Below are 24,527 nucleotides of genomic sequence, written 5' to 3'. Positions count from 1 at the left end.
TAAACATTATTCACACTCCATACTCCTGTGTGTCAACATACTTAAACATCTTTTAATTATTTGTTTATTTATTATTCTCATTCTTTTAATGTTCTTAACCATAAAAATACTCAACTAGAGTAGTAAAATTCTAAAAAGCCTGAAGAAAGAAATCGTGAAATGGGGGAAATTGCAACGTTTCTGATCGACATGGTCGTCACCCATATGGAGATTTTTAACGTGCAGATCGAGGAACCACTGAGTCTCCTGGTGGAGACCAAGATTGCGGGAAAGTCTGTGAAGGTGACTTCCAGTCGGATCCATGTCAACCAGTTTGTGGCCAACAGAGAGTTGGAGCTCGCAATGGAACCTTCGGCCCTGCGTCAAGTTCTGGAGGATAAGGGAATGACGATGGGTTCCGTTTACCAGGGCTCTACCCTGGGCACTGCCACCATGGCCTTTCCCCTCGAGTTTCTCGACAAGATCAGCTCCACCATGAACGATCTGCTGCACGAGGAGACATTGGATCTAGTGCGTCGAGCCAATGTCGTGGGTACCATAAGCATTCTCATTCGTTTGACCCTGAAGTGCGAGAATCCTTTAGAGAATCAGCCGCTGGGGAAAAGTGTTTCCCGTGCCAGTAGAATTTCCTTAGTTCCGCCGAGGAAGGAGAGAACTGGCCCAGAGAGTTGTGCCAGCCAGGGGCCGACCTTGAATCCCCAGGATGTGATGTTCCTCTTCGGCGATCCGGATCCTCTGCTAAAAGTTCCTTCGGAGCCTTGCTCGGAACTTCCGCCGCAGGAGGGAGACGAGCGTCTCTTCCTGGATTTGGAGCGCTATAAGAGCTTGGAGAATCGTAGATCGATTTTTCCCAAAAACGATCCCTGTCCCAAGCAGAAACCCTCCTTCTCCAAGCTAAAGCAGCTCACCCAGGAGTACTCCAATATCATCGATTCTGTGGCAGGAAAGGTTAAGCAAATGGAACTGCCCACTAGTCCGGTGGTGACAGAGTTACCCAGTGAAGCTACGATGGCCACTCCAGTTCACACTCCAAGGACTCCAGTTCCCACTTTTAAGGAACGCAATATTCCAGTTCCCATTAGATCCGATCTAGAAAAAGGTGTGAAACCCATACGCTTTTGTCCTGTCTGCCTGTATTCCATGTCCTGGATGCCGAAGTTTGCTCAATGTCCTCGATGCTACACCAAAGCCATTCCCTTCCTGGAAGGACACCCAAACGAAAACATGACGGCGGATGACATCATGGCAGAGCAGCTGGTGAGACCGGCGGCATCGCCAGGAGCCGAGGACTTTTGTGATCCCGTCTGCGAGAAGGTTCGAAGGCAGAATCTTAGCGATAATGAGTGTCCACCTTGCCGTTGCACCTGCACAAAGGGAAAGATGTGTGCCCACTGCAGAATCCGCAAGATGTGCGAGGACATATTTAGTGGTGAGAAGCCACCGGAACCACCGCGCCGCAAGCCCGAACCCCGGTCTAGTGAGGACTTCTGCTTGATAACAGAGCCAGAGGACGATGATCTTCCCTACCTATCGAAGGTCTTCTCAGAGCTAAAGTATCTCTACCAAATCCACGACTCCAAGAAGATGACAGCCATCAAAGAGCGCTGTGAGGCCAAGTCGCTGTTTACGCTTCATGGAAGGCGTTCCGTCAAGGAGCTGACGGAAGCGCTGTACCAGGGAGACAAGTATACTGGCGGGGTGGGTCATCCTCTCAAAGCGGGTCACAAAGAGTGCCTTCCACCCACGAGCGTTGTGTCCCGCCGACATGGTTGGAACTGGACCACGAGCTCTGAGGCCCGGAGAAACGGCTGGCGGCCAGGAGCCATCCTGCGATCCTCTGGCCACGTGATGCGGCATTTCCTGATCCGCAACAAACATAGCCACATTTGCCGCAAGGTGACAGCCGAGCTGGAGGATCAGCAGCTTTATGGTCAGCCAGTGCTCAACATTTTCAAGCGGAACGGTGAGATTTTCGTGACCCTCCGGCCACTGGCCACCTTGGGCATGAAACAGCATCCCATCACATTCAAGATAGTGAAGAGCGAAATGGCAGTGGCCCTGCGGCAGATGAAGCGCGCTCTGAAGGATCAGGGCTTCGAGAAATGCACTTGCCACCAGTCTCTAATGATGTGCACCTGCCGCGATGTCTTGGACAAGTTTCTCCTCAATAAGGCTCTCAAGGAAGAGTGCCGGAAGCGTTTAATAGAGCCCTGTCCCGATCATCTGGTGCTCACCGATACGAGTGTCAGCGACTTGGAGTTCGATCTGGATGTGACCCCGCCTGTGGGCAGTAAGAGACCCAAGAGGAAAGCACTGCGGAACTTGGTGAACCATGGCACCCAGACTGTGAAGAAGGCGCCACCAAAGATAGCTCATGAATACCCAGTACGCGATAGCCCCTACTGGAGGGCCTACGATTGTGCAGCCGGAGATCGCTACATGGGCACGCCCTTTGGAAATAATATAGAAACCGTTTTCGAGGACGGAATCTATGGATACCGGGGCGGAGGTCAGCATGGGAGTCCCGTCGTCTGGAGGCATCCGAAGGTTTGGGGCAAGAATGCCGGAGCACCACTGCGAATTGGAACCGCTCGAGACGCCATCGATCCGTATCGGTTCACCAAAACCGTGTGGAAGGGTGTACCGCGGAAGATATTGCGCAAAATGCGAGCCAAATCAATGCTTTAAATGTATTTTTATTAAAAGTGATAACAAATTTTACGTTTTTTATTTTACCTGGGAAATCCATAAATATTATTTTTAGAAGAAGAAATGTGGAACTATCTACCCTTTATATTTGGAAACATATACATAATCTGTATTTCTTAACCAATAGGAAAGGCCAGTCATCAAATATTTTTTGTCCGTGTATAAAGTCTACGTAATAACACTCTATTAATAAAGGTTATTAGATATTCAAATTAGAATATTAGAAACGGGTTTGACTAAACAAAAGTTGTGCTATAAAAGAGGTTCGCCACCATTAGGTGCCCTCAAAAGATTCCAACATGAAGATCTTCGCCGTCTGTGCTTTCCTGCTACTCGCTCTGGCTGCCGTCCAGGCAAATAGTACTCCTGAAATAAAGTCTATTTCACCCAAGGACCTTAAGAAGACGGCAGGATAATTATATTTCTACTATGAATGTGGATTCAAGTGAAAGGGAATGGCATTTTGTAAACTGAAGGAACAAGTAATGTTTTAATTTGATAAAAGTAAAATAAAAAACACTCTAGCAAACTTTACTGGGAAATTTTTTTACAAGACAAGGGGTGATGCAATTTTGTCCCCTTGTTGGAAAAATCTAAAAATATTATAAAATACTATACAATACAACATTTTGAGTAGATTCTTATTTTTAATTGTGTAGCATTTTATTTAACCCACACCAACAAAGAATGCTATATTATCTATTAAAAATGTTTATAGATTTTAAGAAACCTGCATAAAAGTGTACAAAGAGTCCGATCAATTCGATATATAGTTCTTGCACATGAAAGGGCTAATATGTTTTCAGTTACAAATGTTTAACAATTAATTTTACTTTTAATATATTTTTTAGTTGGTATCTTTTATAACACAACCGTCAAAGAATTTATGTCATATAAAACCTGTCTTAAAAATAATTTAAATTGTAGGATCAACTTGAATTATTTTATCTAATAATTATAACAATAAACAAGTTTTATCAACCAACAAAAACAAAGCTACCATTTAAGTCTGCATTTATAGATTTTTATATGAAAATCTTTGTGTGACTTCCACTTGCTCGCACTTTCCTTTGCCATTTCATGACCAATTTTATTTTAACATGTTTCATTTCTCCGTAACGAGTCTAATCAAATTTGTTCTCATTATTTTTGGTTTAAAATTGAGTTCTTGTGTATACCGAAAAAAAGGTATATTCCCACGCGCAACCGGAGACTCCCGAAACTCGTCAAATCCTAAATAATTTTACACGTTCTTTTCAATAAGGTTGGTTTATCGGTATTGCAAATAATACTTGAAAATAGACTTCACAAATTTCAAACGTACGCCTAAATGTATGCTTCACAAATACAACATTTAAATATTTTAATACATATTGTTTTCAAACAATAATAATCTTTGCACAAACAAATGCCAAAAAATAACAAGAGTGACCGGTATTTAATGAAACCACCTGACTCTAATTGCTACACAACGAACCTCCTACATCTTAAGATATATGACCTATAAATTAGTAATTGTTGACCCAAAAAGAACAACACGAAGACTTTAAAACAGGTAAATGCAAATCGCAGCGATTCGGGGTATAAAAGACCTTGCAGGCCAGCAAAGTTTATCGAAAATCAACAAGATGAACTTCTTTGCTCTGTGCGCCTTTCTCCTGATCGCCCTGGCTGCCGTCCAGGCAACTCCCGGCCAGCTTGGCGGACACGGTGGAGGACCAATTGGACACGGAGGCCAAATTGGACACGGCGGACAATCTGGTCATGGTGGGCAAATCAACCGTGGTGGACCAAGTGGTCATGGTGGACAAATCGGTGGACAGGGTCCTGTGAGTCAGGGCCCCCAAGGCCACGGTCATTTGGGCTAAATACTTGCTGGAATCCTGCAAATAGAAAGCCCCTTCCTAACTTGATGGATAAAGAAGTGTTGGGCTCACACCTAAAATACGGCTTTAAATAAAAATTTCGATTATTCGAAAACAAATTGTGTTTGATTTTTATTTGGGGTTTCATAAACAAGTTCCGTATTTACGGGGGCTCGCCGTAGATACGGTGTATTGATTGGTAATTCTGGTTTACCCAGCAAAACAAATAAAGTATAACTGGAATTTCCCCACTAATTATAATCCGATAAAAACGGAACATGCCTTGGATACTGTCAGAAATGTTTGGGGGCCATTTCTCATTTGAAACCGGTCAGAGTTGGGTTTGATTTTATATTCAGAACACTGTATTGCCTGTCTATTTCAGTTTTATTGTAAAGTTTAGTGTAGTAAGTCCACCAAAACGTATTTCAAAAAATCCAAAGTAAAAAAATTCAATAAAATCGGAAAGCGAATGACTCAGGCTTGTTCCGCAAAACGAAGAAAAAGCCCAGACAGGCAGTAAAAATTGCAGATTGCAAGGGAAGGAAGAAGCTTAAGTCCTCGAGATGGGGCCCAAGAAGAAGTCGGTAGCGGTTGTCGAACCTCCGTCGGAGTCGGAGAAGCCGGAGAAGAAAGCCCCGCCGAAGAAAGAGCCCTTGCCCATCTTCGTGTTCGATTGTATTGTCACCCACTTGGAGGCCAAGAACACGGAGTTCACCAATCCTGCCAAGCTGGAAGTCACTGCCAACTTCTTCAAGACGCCACTCATCCTCACGAAGAGTCAGATAAACGTCAGCGATTTCAAGGCCAACGCTGGCCTCTCCTTCCAAAAGGAGCCCAAGGAGATCAGGAAGAACGTAAACGAGTGCGGCATATCCTTCACAGTGGTGTACAGCAAAAAGGTGATTGGCTCTGGCCAGGCATCCTTTCCCTCCAGCGTGGTCGATTCCATCGATAAGGACATGACGGACATCCTTCACTCGGATACGATTAACCTGGTGTCAGGCGGGGAGGTTACGGGCAAGCTGGAGTTCCTCTGCCGGCTGGTCGTCATGTGCCTTGCCGAGTAAGTATCCTTTCATTGGAGTTAAAAATGGTGTATATATTAGTCTCTGAACTCCTTGTAGTACATTAGTCCGTTACTCCCAAATTAAATCAATTACTTTAATCTGTAGCAGTAATATTATATAATCCTGAATTATTCTAATGAAAACATATTTCAAACTCCTTTCTTAGGGAGCCCGAAGCCCCTGGCGAGCGCAACGTGGACAGGAGTATCAATCCGCAGGACATCATGTTCGTGATGGGCGAGTCCCAGGTGTGTCCCAGTGCCTGCGAACCCTGTCGCAACGACTTGGAGGAGGAGGAGGGCGATGAGCGCCTGAAACTGGATCTGGATCGATATCGCAGCCAGGGCGGAGGAATTAAGCCCTACAAAATGATGACGGAGGACGGATCCGGCATTCCAGCATGCTGTGAACTTAAGGTGGGGTTTTAATTCTTATTTGTAACCTATTGGGAACCTATTAGAATACCTAATATTCCTACCTTTACCCATTCCATAGAAAATGGCCATTGAGTACGAGCGGATGATCGACTCGATAACCAAGCGGACAGGGATGCCACCACCCAAGCCGCCTTGCCGAGATCCCGATGAGGCCAACAACTTTGGCATGAGTCCCTGCTGGTGCCAGCCGGAACCTCCGCCATTACTTGAGCTCCCGGAAAAGCCAGACAAGCCGTGCTTCGTCTACATGCCCGCCGTCCAGGAACAGGAGCCGGACTTCTGCGAGAAGAACCTCATTCCGGTGCCCATAGCCGACTGCGATGGCCACAAGCCGGAGATCAAGCCCATTCGCTTCTGTCCCGTCTGCCTGACCAATATGTCCTGGTTGCCCAAGTTCGCAGCGTGTCCAAAGTGTGGAATCAAACCCATGCCGGTGGTGGAGGAGCGGCATAAGGAGAAGAAGCTGTCGGCGGACCAGATCCTGCTGGAGTACCTGGGCAAGGCTCCGGCCACCCTGGATGACTACTGCACCGATCCCTGCGACAAGGCCAAGAAGGACAAGGAGGCCGCCGAGGAGGAGGAGTGTCCACCATGCCGCTGCACCTGCAAGTTCGGGAAGATGTGTGCCCACTGTCGCATCCGAAAGCTGTGCGCCGACATATTCAAGAGCGACCAGGTGGGCCCCAAGTGCCCCAAGGTGGAGCCCAAGGAGTCGGAGGACTACTGCGTGGTCAACAAGAGCTCCGACGACTGCCGCCCCTACCTGGCCAAGGTCTTCTCCGAGCTGCGCGATCTGTACGACATCAAGGACACCAAGAAGATGTCCGAGCTGGACGAGAACTGCGATCGGTCAGTGCCCAAGACGGAGAAGCCCAGGGCGGACAAGGCGGAGCACAAGAAGGTCGAAGGTCAGATGCCAAAGAAGGCTCCCTATATTCCACCCAACAACAAGGGTCAGATCTCCAACAGACACAAGCAGTGCGTCCACCAGTCGGGATTCGTGTCCCGACGACATGGCTGGGCCTGGAGCAAGAGCTGGGAGGCCAAGAAACTGGGCTGGCGACCGGGAGCCATCCGCAAGCCCATCAAGCACCTGATGAAGTTCTTCCTGGAGCAACCCGCCCGAGAGAAGGCCTTTGCCAAGTGCAAGGATACGGAGACCTTGGAGCGGGAAAAGGAGTTGGCTTCGCCGGTTTTGAATATCTGCAAGAAGAACGGCGAGATATTCATCACCTTGAGACCACTTAGTACACTTGGAGTGCGCCAGAAACCCATTACCTTCCGGGTGGTGAAGAGTGAACTGGCAGTGGCTCTTCGGGAGATCAAGAGGAAATTGAAGGACAAGGGTTTCCGCAAGTGCACCTGCCACCAGACCCTCATGATGTGCCATTGCCGGGATCCCACCGAGAAGGTTCACCTGCAGAGGGCCCTGAACAGGGAGTGCCGACGCCATTGCATTCCTCCAGCTGGCGACCATCTGGTGCTGACCGACACCAGCGAAAGCGACATGGAGTTCGACTTCGATGTCACTCCGCCGGCGGGAACGGAGCAACCGCCTCGGGCACCCTCGCCGGAGACGGTGAACCATGGCACCCAGACCTCCAAGAAGGACCAGATGCCTCTTCCTCCCCAATATCCCATCCGAGTGCCTCCATACTACAGAGCCTTCGACTGCGCCGTGGGCGATCGCTACATGGGCACATCCTTTGGCTGGCCGGGTGAAGTGGTCTTTGAGGACGGGGTCTTTGGGCTGATGGGGGGCGGACCACATGGACCAAATCCAATGCCCTGTGGAAGACCACGAGTCCCGGGCGCTTGGGGAGGTGGCGGAGGCGGTGCCGGTGGTGCGGGAGTCTTTGGAGGACCAGGAGGAGCAGGAGGCGGAGGTGGCGGAGGATTCTTTGGTGGTGGAAGAGGAAGAGGATTTGGCGGTCCCCGAGGCGGCCCAGGAGGATTCGGTGGCCCCGGAGGAGGTCCCGGGGGCATGGGCGGCGGAGCTTGGAAGGGATTCCCCGGCGCAGCCGCTGGCAAGCCCAAAGGCGTCAAAGCCGAACCCATTCCAGTCCGCTATCCCAAGAGATTCCTCAAACCCGCCGAGGAGGCAGCCAAGGCGGCCAAGCAGGCGGAGAGGGATGCAGTGGAGGCGAAGAAGAAGGGCATCAACATGATCAAGTACCTGCAAAAGAAGGGCACCCTGGTCCGACCCTGGAACCCGCAGGAGGGCAAGGACAAGAGGCCCAGGCCGCCCAAGGGTGGGCCTGTCGGCGAAGATGGCCTCAAGGACAACGAGAGGAAGCGGAAAATGCTCCTGGCCGTTCCACCTCCTCCAATCTGCGCGATGCCCAGGCGAGGCAAAGCTCCCAATCCCTGCGATCCCTATCGCGTTGATATCGTCTGCTGAGGGATCTTCCATTGGACTCTAATCCATTGTCTGTGCTTCATCCTTTCCAACGTCGCGAAATCTTCGAATGGCCCTTTTAAATACTCTGTCTCGTATATTTTATAATATACCAAGAATATTTTAGTTGGTTTTTTGTGTGGGTTTCCTCTGGGTTTTTCATATAGAATTATTATTCCTTAGAGCCCTGTGTATGGAAGAGTCCACTGTTCCGAAAAGACGAATATATTTCAACGTAAGGATGATAATAATAAAGAGCAAGACGATGGAAAATGTCACTATTTTCCTCACGACACTTCACATCTCACTTAATCTCCTTTTCATTCGGAAAAACAGCATCAGGACTTTTGCAGATTGCCATTTCATATTCTGACCACAATTTCATCCGAATTGCCGGCCAAAATGCATATTTTTCAAAGAACCTCGCAGTGCACTGCTTAAACGACTGTCTGTATGATGGCTTTTCTTCAAAAATTGTCCATTCCATAAGCAGAATCAAGAGACAGCACTTGCCTGCTAATGCCGTGAAAATCCGAATGGCATTATCAAATTTTATGTTATGGCAGAAGACGCCATAAAGCCTTGCTCTCTCGTATATTAAACATGAAATATGGCAATTTCAATTAGTTTTTAGTGCCGCCGACACACAGACGGACGGGGGATTAGATTTTGTAAGCCCAACAGCTTGTTTGCGTTATTATAACAGCATTTCGGACTGCCATTCCCACTCGAAATGACATCGGAATCGGGTTGCGTTTGCGGAGTCGAGTGGAGCAGAGATTGAAAATGTTGTCTGTGCAGTTAATTAAATGGCAGGCACGCACAGGGGCCCTGGGAAAACCGGGGGACGGAGGGGCTCTCCATACGGCGATTCAGATATCTGCCGAAGCCCACACACGCACGAGGAATAATAGTAAATTAATGGGAAATGCTAATATATGCTAAATACGTAAGCTGATTAGCAGGGAACGCATCATATTCGAGCATAAGATGGACGGGCGAGCTCGTATACTGAGCTAATAAGTAGCCATCTCAAATTATCTAGGACACTAAATGTGCTAAGATGTGCAAGCCAATAAGAAAATATTGAGTTAAGGGTAGTGAGCTATCACATCATATTATATTTCAAATATCAAAAGGCTCTTTCAGTGCATTTTAACAATCACTCACAGCACTGTACACTTTCCCTTTGGGAATCGCAGTCCCAGAGATGAAATATACACCCCTAACCCTAGGGATTCAAATTGAGCCAATTTATTAGTCCCCTCGGAAGGGTTTCGAATTTACACAAGAGGTAGGTACAAGAAATTTTTAATTATACATACAAATTAGGCCAATTAAGTGGGGGAAGCAAAAATGCGAAAAAGTTCATTTTTAGGCTGAAATACTTTGGCGCGTAAATTAGGCAAAGAAAAAGATATCTTAGGGGAAAAGAAAAAGAGGTTTTCTGCAAGCGAGGCCAACTTAAGCAAGTTTTAAAAGTAGAATCTCATCTAGAAATCAGAAATCCCGCGACTGAAAATATCCCTTCGTCACACGCAATTTTTCACTCTCTAAAATGCCGCTGGAAAAGTTTAGAGTGGATGACTCAATTTTCAACAATGTTGCCGCTATGCGAACATAAAACCAAATAAAATGCCTGATAAATCGTGCCACAAATTTCCGATGTGGCGCGGCGTCGGCGACGGAAATATTTTATAGGACACTTAGCTAGGTGACGGGACCGCATTTATTTTTGGCACAGCAGATAGGCACGAAAATATTCCGAAATTGTGACACTTCGGCTGCGAAATATGCGAGATGATTAAAAATCCGCAATTATGCTGGGGAACGGGGACTTTGTGGACCCCCCTTAGCCGTCCTGCATAATTCAGTGGACCAGAAGGGTCGATATTTTCGGGGCAAACCCTTGTTGAATATTTTATTTAATGGGATTTTTAATTTGACGCCTTAAAGTCAACATGACGAGTGGCGGGGCGGAGAGGCAAAGGTAAACGCATTTTGGCAGTTCATAAATCAAGTGCGTGGGGTGCCGGTCAGCTGGAACTGTTGATACCCTGGGCAGCGGCGACGCTTGGTCCAATATTTGCTCAGGCCTGTTCCCGACCACTCTCATAATGCTGCCCACTCTTTAGGGGATTGCAGGACGAGTGGAACCCACCCCCGGACCCGTCATGTCAGTGGCCATTCGCTGTGGCAGTTAACATCCGTTTCCGTCAGCACAAACAAAGCTTTTATCAGACCCTAAAACTGCGTCCCAGGCCAGCAGAGTTTCCTGTTGAGAAAATACTGGGCCGTAAAGTGGGGCCCAAAGTACAGCCGTGGGTACGCGTAAGACCTGCCTCGTAGGGGCTGTCCGAGACACTTTATCATCATTTGTCAATTAGTTGCACTACCTTCGTCAGGGGAGCGGAAGTCTGGGCTCTTGTCTGGCCGCGGGCCAAGTCCATTAGCAGAGAGCCAAGTTATTTGCTGCATAATTCATAATAATTACGCCGGCAGATTTGTGATGCCCCCGAAAACTTTCCAACTGTCCAAATTAAGCTGCGTCTCCGTTTTGTGAATACAATTTTTGCCGCTTAAGTTTCTCGCTTTTTGCGAAACTTTCTGCATCCAGCTCAAGGCGCTTTTTGGCCATTTTGGCGAGCAGCTGTGCGAATTTTAGATCCGTTTACAGCAAAGGCTGCTGTCAAAGGAAGACGGGTGGGCCCACCTGCCCGGTCCTGCAGCCAGGGAGCCAAGAAGCCGTGCCATAATGCCAAAATACCAGATGTGCCACGACTGCAAATTGCGTTTTAATGAATATTCGATTGCAGCGTTTTAATTGCCGCGCGGAGTCAAGTCGGGCGACTCGACACGCTTGCATGCAACCGGGCCGCGATTCCACATTCACCGTTCGCGATGCGATTCGTTCCGCTGCCCCGCCACGCGCTGCTCTAATTAATGCAGAAGTCCGCCTGCGACAACGCTGCGTATGAGCAACAAACAGAAAAGGCGACTTGACGGCGTAATCGGAGCACTCCGTGCGTTTCCAGTGCCCGTGTGTGGGCTCAGACGACTGCACTTCACTCACACAAAGTGCAGATGAATTCCATTTCTGTATTAAATTCACAGAAAAACTGTAAAAGCTGTAACCACATTTTTAATTGGCATATGAACTTTAGGCAATGCAAAATTTAAAATTCAACGAAAGGAAACTTAAACTTCATATAATACATTTTTATCTTGCAGGTGGGAGGACTTAAGTTTCCAATGCCCTTTACCAAGATGGATTTTAGTATTTTATACCTGCTTTAATTAGAAAAAATATAAATTATTGTAGTCATTCGAACTTTAAGCAATTTAACATTTAAATTTCAATAAAAGGAAACTTATATTTCATATGATAAATATTTATATTATTCGCTGAAGAACTTTAGTTTCCACTGTTTCTTTTTCAAAGATTATGTTCACCTGAAAACTAAATTGATTGATTTAATAAAATAAAAACAATTGTAGTTTCTACGTATTCGTATAATATTCAAATATATATTTTTGTAATTTGGTACTTTATGTACTAATGGATACCTTGAAATTTTCTGTGTTGATAGCGATAAAATCAGGATTTTCCGACATATTTCTAATGTTTTTTTTCCAACCAAATTTTTTTAAACTTTGAATATTACTTGTATTTATTTTTGTGTTGTTTTGATTCTATGAACTTGTTAACTATAAACATAGGCATAATAATTTTCAGATAAGCCTACCTACCCTTTGCAGAGGTTTTTGAAGATACACTAATAATCAAACCAAGTATTTTTTTGGCCCTGGAATACAAAAATAAATATTAAAAATAATATTTAATGATACATTTTAAAAAGTATATTCTTCCGAAAGACAAACCGTTTTCTTTTATATTAGAATACTCATTAAGCTCTAAAATATTCCTTGTCAGCAGTAACATTAATGCACTTTTTTCCAGTGCACAGAGCATGTAGTTAAAACCGTGGAGTGGGCGAACTTCCAGCCAGTGCCTGCCCTTTGCCAAAACAACAGAGGAAAAAGAGTGAAGCAAACATTTTGTTACCAGAAGCTTTACGATTCCATTAAAGGCTAAAAGGAAATGTCAGCCAGAAAAAGGGCATCAACTTCAAAAGTTCTGGGCCATTTTTGCCAACACCCCCGCAGTTGCCATTTTTGTGCGGTTTAGTTTGCCACAGAACCGGGCAGCACAAAGGCCAAAAATTCAGCAGCTCCAGTAGAGTAGAATTTTACTCGAACTTGAGGTAATTTCACAGCGTGAAACAAATACAGTTCCGTTCTCTCTGCGAATGGGTCATCGCCGTGGATTACTATGGGATTTTAACAACTCCTCATTTCGGTTCATATCGCTGCGAGAGTAGTTTAGTTTATTGCACCATAATCCTGTTTGTCAACAACTTGTGCTTCCTGATACGAGTTTCCAACAGACCCGCACTATAATAATCCTAAAAACAAAACTTTCCTGTTATGAGCTTTCCCTGACACAATCCGAAAAGTACGAAGAACCAACGACCCCAAGTGCTCGTATGCAATAAAATATTTATTCATGCATGCATGCGAACAAGTGCGCGCAATTTCGCTTATTTTCGTAAAACTCAAAAACCCAAATAAAATAAAATAAATCCCAAAAGCAATTGCTTTGCGATGGTATTTCCGGCTTTTTCCGCAAGTTGGACAGATTCACCAGTGGGCAGAAGTGCGAGCAGGTAGATATAGATGCGATTCAGGGGTTTCCCTTAAATATTCCCTAAAATGTAATTCTATTTATTTATTCATTATCCATTTATAATTTAAAGCTCACCCTTTTCGGAGGCTTAATAAAGTTTGGAACATTATTCTAAGCCTTCAGCCATCGAATTACTTTGTTTTTCTGACTACAAAATAATCCCTTTCACAAGTCCCAAAAGCAATTTATTCGAAAATTAAAAACTAAATAATCCCAGGCAGCTTTTTTCTAGCACAACAATAAAATAATGCCCGTATCAGTGAAGTGAAGTGTTCAATGTTTTGTTGATTGATTCAGAATTTGCCCACCTACTTTCTACTTTCTCCTTTTTGCGGCCCGAAGGGATAAGCCTTTGTCATCAGTTTGTAGTAATAAGGGATCAAATGAATAGTAAAATGAAATAATAAAACCCCTACCAAAAAACAGGCCATTTGTCTGCATTTTTGTGGCCATTTAAGTTGTAATCTAACCATATCGGAATCGCTGGGCCACAGAGCAATTAAAATATAGGCGATATCGAGAGAAGTTCGCCAGCAGGCGGCTGCAAAATGAATTTCAATTAAATGAAAGCCACCCACGCTACCCGAAAAATAGCCAAACAAATAAGTGTCGGAGGGGCAAAGTTAAAATTCAATTAAACGAGAGTTTGGCCCGAACATAAATTCCCCAAATTCCCTGCACTTATGTGCGGCTAAGAGAGCAGCAAACTTGGCTAAAACTGCATAAGGACAACTCGGCAGACAAGGAGCAGCTGGTCGTCCTGTCACTGACTGATGGTCCGGGCTCCTTGTGTCTGAGTGCCCTCGATGATGAGCCAATGGCCATGAACTTTATGGACATTTTGCGGGTAAACTTTGCCACTTTCACCTCCTTTTTCCTTGCTCCCGCCCCTTGCTCTCCGTGTGTGCGTGTTTATTGGCAAATATTTTTGCTAGCTTGAAAAATATTTGCTCTCCAGTGGGAGCAGTCTAGCTAAAAATTGCGAACTGCAAGCAGCCGCAGGCCGGCGAAATGTGCAGCATATTAAACACTTTCGCCACACAGTCCCACCTCCCAGTCGATTCCGCACGGAGTCATTGAACCGGAGAGGGCATTAAGCTGCCAATTTGCATGACACAAGTCCCGACTCCGCAGTATGGCGAATGCAATATGCAAATGGGGGGCATCCACACAAAAATATTGTGCTCCAAGCTGGCTGAAAGGTGTCGGGCTGCTTAAAATGTACAAAGGACTCAGTGACTCCGGAATGGAAATTGGCAACGTACGGCTCTTCAAATGCAACTCCAAGCTGGCTGGAGCTTAAGCTGGGAACAGCAAACCATATTGCTCAACTACTAGTCTACTAGTGTGCCAGTCCCTTTAGAAATTAATAAATGCAATTGCTTTTCTGCTGCAATGAAATGGAAAGGCCAATCAACAAAGATTTGTATGCAGCATATTTTTAGAATATTTGAATTTTAAGAAGATACAGATTTTTAAAGTATGGTATTTGGTGAATATAAATATTTGCATAAATACCGGAAGAGGAACTTTGATATCAGGGACTTAAGTTAATTAAATAAGTTATAGTTTACAAAGAAAAAAGATAGAAATTAGTACAATTGATAATGATCTATCAAACGTCTTACTAAAACTTTTAAAAACTATACTTTTGAGAAACTTTCGCCAATAAACCAACCTGACTGCCGCCGCGAATGTTTTCCAAAATTAAAATTAATTGTAGCCTCCAAGAAGAGCGCCAGCTGACTGCATCCGAAATAAGGCCAACGAATTCTGGTGCACTGAAGTTTCTTGCCCTTGGCGAATTGTGAATTTTAATGACCTCGTAAAGGGGTTGAAATGGTGGTGTGGGTTGAGTGGGTGTACCCCACCGCCGAGCAGAAAAGGAAAAACTCAACAATGACAAACAAGAGAGCGAAAATAAAAGTGGAATAAAAATAAAATACGCCATAATAATGCATAAAATAAGGGAAATGGGGCCCTGTCGAGAAGAATTGAGTTCCCAGCGAACGAAAATTTACACCAAGCGTTGAGTACTGTGGGTGTGTTGGTGTGAATCTGTGTGCCGGCACACACACACTACACCCCCAGTTCTTGTCCTGTTTTTGTTGACGGTTTTTTGTCCTTCCGCCCAACATCGCCGCCAAACGGACGGGCTGCAACACACTTTTATCAACTTTAAGTCCGCAAAATGAGATTTCTTGTGGATTTGCATAGATTAAGCTGCAATGGCCCTCCTCTAAATAAGTAAATGCCGTATATATAGCCTCATATTTTGCTGCTGGTCACTGCTTTTTCGCAGTTCGTTGTTGGTTTTTCATGGGTTGTTTGGCAATCACTGGCTCGTGGTCCATTTCATTTTGTCCAGCCATTTCGGTACTGTTGACCAGCTCGGTCTTCTGTCATCGTTTTTGTGGTGCTAAAGAATACCATTCATTTGTATCTGTTTATTTTTCATCTTAACATTTTTAAACGTACCTTCATACTATTGGTATCGAGAAAATATTTATGGAACTTTAAAGATCTTCCTTATTATTAGTTGTATAAAAGCTATGATGTATAATGTAACTTTTCCGATTTTTACCCATGTATACCCACACCTCTAGTTTGTTTTTCTACTTTTTATTTGTGTGGCTTTTGGGGGCCCAACCAGGCAAAGTTTATGTCGCTGGAAAACTCATTTAAAGTTTAAAAAGTGTTGATAGATGTCTGCCAGCCACGCCCATTCTGGAAAGCGGCTGCCGCCCATTTTTCCCTTTTGTTCTGTCCCATTCTGGTTTCTGTTTTGGCCGAGACTGTTTTCATTAGCCAAGGGAAGGGAAATCAAGGCTTAATCCGGCGACACGTGACGCACTTCACTTTGGGACTTAACTACGCCAACCGCCTGGGAAAAAAAAGCTTGTTGATAGTTGTTCGACAGAAGCTTAGGACTTTAAAAAAGAGGAAGGGCGGCGCTTAACTTTAAAACGCAACACGTGTCGTGCCCACGGCACAACCAGAGGTCGTATATTCGGTCCTGTAAAGAGACTGCTGGCCTGGCCAGGACTAAATGGCCTTTTGATTGATGTGTGCCACAAAAGTTCCCCGAAATGTGGGGCCCAATGACGGACCCCACACATGTGTGATACTCGCATCCAACTAGCTCTAGCCATCTCCACTCAAATGTCAAGTTAATTTCTGGCGAGGCTTTGCCTAATTTTGTCCCCTTAAATATTCACCGAAAGCGGCCGTATAAAAGGCTTTTTATGTTCGCCATTTCGATTCGGGTCGGGTGGGAAAAGCCCGGCTTTAGCTGCCACAGAGAACTACGTCAAATTGGCGGAGCCAGGTAATCAGAAAATGCCAAGTGCAGTCCCCACTCGGTTTTATTTCGGCCACTCCAGCCCACAAAGGAGCCGAATGTACTGAGTACTGAGCACGGAATTTCGCTTTCATCCAATCTGAAAAACCCACGAAAAGCTCTCAACTTTGCTGAATTCTCCTCGCTTGCAAAGCGCAGAAGCGGCAGAAGGATGGGTGGAGCGGTTGAAGGGAGGGGGCTGTACGGGGAACCCCACGAATTGTGGGCGGGTGGCCCACCACCTGTTGTTGTAGTTGTTGCCGCCGCCTAATCCAACCACGGGCAAGATCAAGCCATAAACTGTTGACCCACGCGGCAGAGAGTGCTTTAAAGTCCTCAGACAGCGGTTGAAGTGGGTTAAAGTTGCTCCAAAAGTGCGCGTTTTATCTGAGATATAGGGTCAAAAAAACAGGGTTACCGATAGTTATTTTTTATTTTTTAATTATTTTTATTAGTAATTAATTAATTACTAATTTTTTAAAATCTACCAAAAATAAGAAATTTAAATAATATTACTATTCTATAACTTTGTTTAAAAGCTTAAGCTTAATTTATAAATTTAAAAAGGTTTCCGAAACTTGAGACTTACAAAATATTGTTATAATTATCAACAAATCGTATCCAAAAGACAAATCTTCTTCCCATACACACTGAAAGACCAAGAAAATCCACTTAAAGCAGTTTCTTACGTTCCATTTATTCACGTTTGATGGACCAAACAACTTCTTTTGAAATTGCTCTAAAAATATTAATTTTTTTTACCTTTTCTTTAAAAGTCTTGAATCAATGATTCAACTGCCAAGTAAAAGGTACCAGGCACACTAGTTATATTGATACTATTTTATAAAGTTTGTTAAAAAGTATTAAGCTCGCAATGCTGGCTGTCGGAGAATCAGCTCGGCAGTATGGAGACCGAGGCCACCAGGCGGAGTGCAACCCCCTGGGAAGACATCCGGCTTACGGATCGGACATGGATCCCGAGGGTCAGGACAAGAGCCTGGGGTTCTGCAACGCCAGCATTCGGCGGGGATTCATGCGGAAGGTGTACCTCATCGTGGTGGCGCAACTTATTACTTCGCTGGTGTTCATAGTGGGTTTCAATAACGACATGAGGGTGCGACAGATGATGACTGAGAACCCCTTGTTCTTTCTGAGTGCCCTGTTTACCGGCCTTGCCGTCCTGCTAATTCTGGCCTGCAATGAGAGCTTCCGTCGGCGCACTCCAACGAACTTCATCTTCCTGGTGGCGTTTACCATAGCCGAATCCATTCTGCTGGGAGTGGCCTCATGCCGATGTGCTCCAAGGGAGATTTTACTGGCCGTGGTTATAGCGACGGCAGTTTGCCTGGGACTCGCCTTCTTTGCCCTGCAGACGCGGTATGACTTCACCTTGATGGGTGGCATGCTGATGAGCTACCTCTTGGTCCAGCTGCTCTTCTGGATCGTGACCGTCTTCGCGGGCTACGGTCTCACCACCACCATATACGCCTGCCTGAGTGCCCTGCTCTTCTCCCTCTACCTGGTCTACGACACGCATCTGATGATGGGCGGCAGGCACAGGTGCTCCATCGGTCCCGAGGAGTACATATTCGCCGCTCTCAATCTCTACACGGATGTGATCAACGTTTTTATGGACATTTTGAAGGTTTTGGGCGGATCCGACTAATCCCAAATACACGGCCCACTTTCCGGCACTTATCGGATTATTCACTCCAATGATTCAATGTCGAAAATTAGTAAATCAAATTGTGCAGCATCAATTGAGCCGATTATTTATGTTTCAGTTCATAAATTACGAACATTACGGCACAACAGGTGCACAGCCCCTCGCCACCCACCGGCTTCCAAATGTCAATTAAGTTATTAGTCCGAGCAATAAAACTGTCAAGGCCGTAACAACATTAACATAAAGCTTACACAAATTAGATGCTGTCGTGGCAAACTTTTCCAATAAATGTATCTGCAAAGTGTGGACCGACTGGGTTTGTGTGACGGGAGGATAGGTCCCAAAATGCCCCCCAGTCGATGTATATATACCCCTACTACGTAGTAGCTGTATCTTGGTCAAACAAATCAAGTGAACTCGACGCCAGCAGCTGCCAAGGGTATACATTTAATTAACAATTGACAGTCGCTTGACAGTTGGCCGAGCACACAAAATCAGCAGAAACACCATTCCATTCCAGATGCCTGATCCTGATAGGGATAGGGATATCATTAGTGCTGGGCGGCTCCTGCGTTCAAACTGATTCCATTGGTTCTGATAAGGACTCAATTGACCAAACATATACGGGTGATATCATTAAACTGATAACTAAGTTCTATTGAATTTCAGCTGGTCAAATGAAGCCATTAATTTGCTTTTAAAGGTCATTCCCATTACTGAGTATTGGTTTGATTTTTAGTAAATAGTTATCTTGATATGTATGCATAATCAATTTCTATTGTGTAATTGAAAACAACAATTCATTTATAAGAAATTACTTGGTATGTTATGAAGTAGTATGATATGATATGATCATATAACATGGCTTAGTGTGTTTTGTCTTATATGAAAATATAATGAAATTTTCTTTTTGAAATTGTTAATTTGGGTCTTAAAAATATACTACAAAATCAGGAAGTCAGGAACTAAAACTTTGAACATGCTACTTTCTTAGCCAGACTGAACCACTTTCGCAACTAGTTCAATAAAGCGACAGCTCTGGGTGGGTCTTGGTCCGCCTCGAGAGAAATGACCCCTAAACTTTGCGGTCGACCATCAATAAAAGTTGGCAGCTACATCCTCGTCCACGTAGGGATCCGATGCCGAATCGAAGGGTCCTTATCTTATCTCATGTGTTCGGCGACCATGACCATGATCCTTGGCCACAAAACTTTCCCTTGGCTGCGTTCCGTTCGCTTGGCTTCGCATTTCTTTCCCTGTGATCCGCTGCTATTTGTGTTTGTGTAAGGACAGTTTTGTTTCCTGTCAATGCTTCTGTCACTTCGCACAGGACACTGGCAGAAGGGCGCCCGCAGTTTTGTTGTCACGTCTGTGGTTTATGTACACATTTCCCGCTCGCCGGCATGAAAAGTGGAAAAGCGTCCCGAAACTAACTGTGATTCATGTAAAACATGTGGCTCTCACAAATACACTCGCTCATGTGTAATGCGAAAACGTGGAGTCATGAGGATTTTCCGCCCACCCCTCCAGCTTTCCCCCATTCACTGGCGAACTTGCATAAAGGCAACACTCGCCGAAAAGTTAACGCTCATGAGCGACATACACAGGGTTTTTATTTCCACTTCTGTTTCAGTTTTAATACCTCGTAAAGGGGTGAGGTTATGGCATATGGTATCGTGAAAATGCACGAAACAGGTCCCATGAAATGTAGTTCCATAAATTATTAACTGGAGTATTTAATGCTTAAAAAAGAGGTTGCAAAAATACAATGTTTTGAGTTTGAGTTGAAATGTTTGGGTATATGAAATGTACAATTTAAGCACTATTTTATACGAAAAATGTATTGTAAATATATTAAATATTAATTTGGTTTGTATTATTTGACAACTTTTATATACCAAAATGGTACAAAATACAGTTCCTTAAACTATTAAAAGGTGTATTTAAAAATGTAAATATTCAAATATTACTATTTCGGACTTAGAGAATAAACTGCATAATAATGAAACTTTTACAGGGTATCGGAAAAGCGTTTTGCATTATTTTTTACAGCTTTGGACAACTTTTGCGCATATGCTTAGTCAAAGAGAAGAGGGGAAATGGAGAAACTATTATGAGTATTATATTTAGGACATGTTGCAAGTGCGTTAATGAGTTTTTTGTTCCCGTTTGTCAGACGGTTGGAATGTAATTAGACGCCCATAGAAGGGCCACCCCCATTTCGTTGCCATTAATCACATAACTTACCACCGACTGACAGACGGTCAGAAGGACAAACGGGCAGTTGGACAAGTAGACAGGACAAGTCGACTTGACACAAATTAACCTGGACAGGATTAACAAAAGTGAAGTTCTTGATTTAATTCCAACTAAAGCTGGATGGCAAAATGGATTTCAAAGAGGAGATAATAGCATAAAAAATTCTGCTTACGGGTCAATGATTTTTCCCCCTTTCACTGGCAATTAGACACATGCAAATGCAGTGCAAACTATCTACCATCCAATTAACCCATGCGATGGCAACCAAATATAGTCAGAGGCTCTCCGATATCACTCATCCGCAGATGTGCACCCATAAAATGCTTAACCGAATTAGGAGGAGCACAACTTTGAAAGGCGAAATAACCCTGACGTGAGCTAAAATTCAGTTTTCTTCTCTTTGAAATTCGGGGGAATTTCCTTTTACAGCCGGCTGGCGATGTCCGAAATCAATTCAAACGGGGACTCAATCAAACATTTCCCATTCGCATTCCGGTTCGGTGCTCTGCGCTTTCCTCAAGCATTTCGCCTGTGTCCTGGGCCCTGCCAAAAATGCCAATGCCAATGCCGTTTTCCACTCGCCAATCACATTTCCAGCTCTCCACTTTTCTGCTGGCAATTTGGCCCTCTTCTCGGTTTGACGCTATGTGCAGTTTATTTTGCAATCAAATTGTTTTTATCACATCCGCACAACTAAACTGTAAACATTTGCAAGCAACACTTTTGCCAGTTCCGGCTTCGAAAAAAGCCACCCACTAAATCTGCAAAAATAGGGAAATATAGGGGAATGCAAAATGGATGTGATGCCGCAGGTCAGGGGCGGATCGGGTTTATGGAGAAGAAGTTGCCCTTCCTTTTAAACTTACTTAAAATTGATAGCTCAATGTATGACTTAAATCTAATCTGCCAAATATAATACGTCCTAATATCAAATATAAACATAGTTCAAGATCCATTGCAAGCACTATCAAGTTAAGAGACAAAATACTTCAATTAAAAACTCACAGCATCCCGAAATTCAACCAAATCCCTCTCTGAAACCAGGAAAGCAGAAATGCAAAGAAAAAATGAAGAGCACGCTCTAAAAATAAGGATAAACAAGGGAAACTGCAACGGAAAATTAGAAAAAACGTCCGAACTCGGGGCTCCAGCTGTTTGTGGATTTTTTGTGGGGGAAGTGCTGAAAAATGTTTCGGTGGAGGAAAAAGAAATTTGCAATCAAAGTTGAGAGATTTTGCTTCTATTTTTTCCGCATTTTGCCCGTTGTTTGGCTGCTGCTGGTTTTTAGCCACATTTAACTTGGGTTTAGAGGGGGCCTGGCGGAAAATTGAAAATCAAACTGACGGCGAAAATCAATTAAAGTCGGTAAACTGGTCACCAATTCGGCTAATTGTTGGCCAAAAGTTCTTCACAGAACGAAAGCCAATCGCATTTATTGTACAATACTTTTCATCTCGACAATGGACTGCAAATTCATGAAAATTTCAACCGCTTTCCATTTGGCGGTAAGCTGCTTAAATGCGCCTTTGATCCGAAGGGGACTGGGACTGGCAAATCGAAACTCAAAACCCCGGGCACCCAGACCCCTGACCCCTGACCCCAACCCGCGTCAGCTTTGTGGCTCAACTGTAGGCAATTTTTGGACAGCCACGTGATGAGCATGGAAAGCGAGTATTCAAATCCAGTGACAAACAGGCGGAGAATCTCCGCAGAGAGTGGGCTTTGCGGGGCAGTCATGCACACAGAACCGGACTCGAAATCCGGAATACGGACTTCGGAGCCTGTGGAGCATGGACAATTTAACAAACCTATTTATTTATGAAAGCCAAAATGCATTTCGATTGTCCGACTTCGAAAGATGTGACCGAAATTCAATTGAAATTCCCAAATAAGCCATTTTCAGGGGCAGTCACGTGTGGCTCTGGCTCCGACCTGAGTCAACAACAATAGAATTAAGGCGAACAAATTACCAAACTGCCGGGAAAATTACTCAGCAGTGCGGTCAAAGTGACCACCCATTGGGACCACTATTAATGCCAGACTCTGCTTAATATACCACAGAAAACCTCCTAGTTCTACCGTGAATGTTTGTTAAATATTTAAATAGCTCGGGTATATTCATATGAGCACTAAAAGCTGTTTATTTTTGGTGAGAAGGTAAAAATTAAGTTCTATTAATAAAAGTAATCATAATAATGGTGCCAAAATTAGAAACTAGAAACTTTATAATCAACGGCAGTTCCTTCAACCAATTTCACACAAATTTTCTGGAAACCGTGGGCTTGGTAATTTTTCAATTAGTTGTAGACCGCCCGAATTCGGTTGTGATTTTCAGCTTTGATTCGCGAACTGTGTCAGCCACGCCCACGGGTCCTCCACGCCCTCGCTGCAAAAATATGACTGCAACATGGGTTAGAAGGAGGGGAAGTAGAAGTACGGTAGCACACAGGCGGGTTAATAACCGGCATGCCACGAAAAATTAATGGCAAACCATTTAGCCAAGCTTTTTTCTGTGCCACCACGCGACCGCCAAAGGGAAAGCCCCGGCCGAAAGAAGCTCGGGGTGCAAATTATGCAACAGACAGGAGGTGGAAAAACCTGTAAATGGGAATGGAAAACTTTGACTTAATTTGCGGCCGGGAAACAGGTGGCAAGGGCTCCACGGGCGGAGGGGGCGAAAATAATGCCAGAGACTGGCAATTTAATTAACGGAGCCAGTTAAACATTCAAACACTGACACTAAGCCCGCTTCCCACTGTCTCCGTAATGTTCGCCGCCCACCCCGAGGTCCTTGGCCCCAGCCCACACCGAATGCGACCCACGAGGACCTTTCGCAACCCTTGTTCGACGGGCGGCCCCGAATACAAGTGCTCCGCTCAAGTGGTGCACGCAAAATAACTTAAAAGCCGCAAAGTGGCTGCCAGAAACTATTTAAGTTTATGCGATAACAACAATAAAGGGACAGGCCCCTGCCACGCGGCACTACATTCCGCTCCAGAGATGTCTACTTAGGTGGGAGCATATGGCAGGGAAGTGATAATAAAATAATCCATTTATGGATATTTTGTAAGTTTGCTTAAAATATTTAAATATATATTGTATATTACACATACTTGCAGTGAGAAAAGATCATAAAATTAAATGTAAATAGGAAATTAAAATTATTAACATAAATATTTAATTGCTGATACTTATTCATTTGTTATTCGAAAATGTTAAAAAAAATAACAGCAGCAATAACCTATTTTCTACGCTTGTATAAATATTTTTATTAAATTACAAATATTTTCTATTCTTATTCCAATAATTTTCCAGGTATTTCAAAAAAATGTTCAGAGTGGATTTAGTGTTTTTAAATCCTTATTTATCTAACTATAAACTATGATAAAAAATTTATTTATATTAAATGAACTAGAGATAACTATGTCGATTTATACAAAGATTTAATTTCATTTGCGATATATGTTCCTGTAGTTTTAGAAGACTTTTACTACAAAATATAATAGTTTATGAATTTCATTTTAGCCTTTTCAATAAAAACGCCGTCAGCACTACGAGCCCCACTCCGAACTCCTTGATGTCCTGCCTGAATGTGCTGCATACTTCCAGGCGTGGGCTCCGAGCAGCAGTTGTGTGCGTGAGTGCGTGCGTGTGGGGCTGGTGAGTGTCTGCTGGTGTGAGTGTAGTTATGTAATTATGGTAATTAAAAACGCGCTGCAAACGCCGTTTGTCCTGTCATCGTATTTCATAGTAGAGCACCTCTGGCTCTTGGTATTTGCACAAAGCCAAAGACAAAACTCGCTCGTTTACACAAGATACAAGTATTTCTGCCCACACCACCCATCGTAGCAGACCTCCTTGTTCCTCGACCGAATTATGATTATTTCGTTACAAGCCGAGCTGTGTTTCCCTCGTTTCGGTCTGCCAACCCTCCAACTGTTATCAATTAACAATGCTAATGAGGCCCCAATGAGAGGGGAAATTGTGCGAAAAAGCGAACAATCCTACAGCAAAAGGTGTTGAATGTGAAATATCC

General features: G+C 44.2%; 5 protein-coding genes across 5 annotated transcripts; all 5 read left to right on the top strand.

The window, feature by feature from the left end:
- The first annotated feature begins 25 nt into the window (after positions 1 to 25).
- Positions 26 to 2,721, top strand: LOC108031119 (uncharacterized). Its single transcript, XM_017104331.3, has one exon. It carries the CDS (start codon positions 160 to 162, stop codon positions 2,686 to 2,688), a length of 2,529 nt encoding a protein of 842 aa, XP_016959820.1. The 5' UTR covers positions 26 to 159; the 3' UTR covers positions 2,689 to 2,721.
- Positions 2,722 to 3,008: 287 nt separating this feature from the next.
- On the top strand, positions 3,009 to 3,125 carry LOC122817806 (uncharacterized). Its single transcript, XM_044091145.1, has one exon. The coding sequence runs from the start codon at positions 3,009 to 3,011 to the stop codon at positions 3,123 to 3,125; it is 117 nt and encodes a 38-aa protein (XP_043947080.1).
- A 1,197-nt stretch (positions 3,126 to 4,322) lies between these two features.
- Positions 4,323 to 4,693, top strand: LOC127011628 (protein spalt-accessory). Its single transcript, XM_050889541.1, has one exon. The coding sequence runs from the start codon at positions 4,338 to 4,340 to the stop codon at positions 4,575 to 4,577; it is 240 nt and encodes a 79-aa protein (XP_050745498.1). The 5' UTR covers positions 4,323 to 4,337; the 3' UTR covers positions 4,578 to 4,693.
- A 201-nt stretch (positions 4,694 to 4,894) lies between these two features.
- On the top strand, positions 4,895 to 8,605 carry LOC108032229 (uncharacterized). The gene is made up of 3 exons (XM_017106092.3): positions 4,895 to 5,640; positions 5,811 to 6,060; positions 6,140 to 8,605. Exons 1-3 carry the CDS (start codon positions 5,141 to 5,143, stop codon positions 8,480 to 8,482), a joined length of 3,093 nt encoding a protein of 1,030 aa, XP_016961581.1. The 5' UTR covers positions 4,895 to 5,140; the 3' UTR covers positions 8,483 to 8,605.
- Positions 8,606 to 17,358: 8,753 nt separating this feature from the next.
- On the top strand, positions 17,359 to 18,326 carry LOC108030986 (protein lifeguard 1). The gene has a single exon (XM_017104186.3). The coding sequence runs from the start codon at positions 17,441 to 17,443 to the stop codon at positions 18,230 to 18,232; it is 792 nt and encodes a 263-aa protein (XP_016959675.1). The 5' UTR covers positions 17,359 to 17,440; the 3' UTR covers positions 18,233 to 18,326.
- The last annotated feature ends 6,201 nt before the right edge of the window (positions 18,327 to 24,527 follow it).

The sequence above is a fragment of the Drosophila biarmipes genome, chromosome 3R, assembly GCF_025231255.1.
Source record: "Drosophila biarmipes strain raj3 chromosome 3R, RU_DBia_V1.1, whole genome shotgun sequence".
Classification (NCBI taxonomy): Eukaryota; Metazoa; Arthropoda; class Insecta; order Diptera; family Drosophilidae; genus Drosophila; species Drosophila biarmipes.
This window is presented reverse-complemented; position numbering and strand designations above follow the sequence as displayed.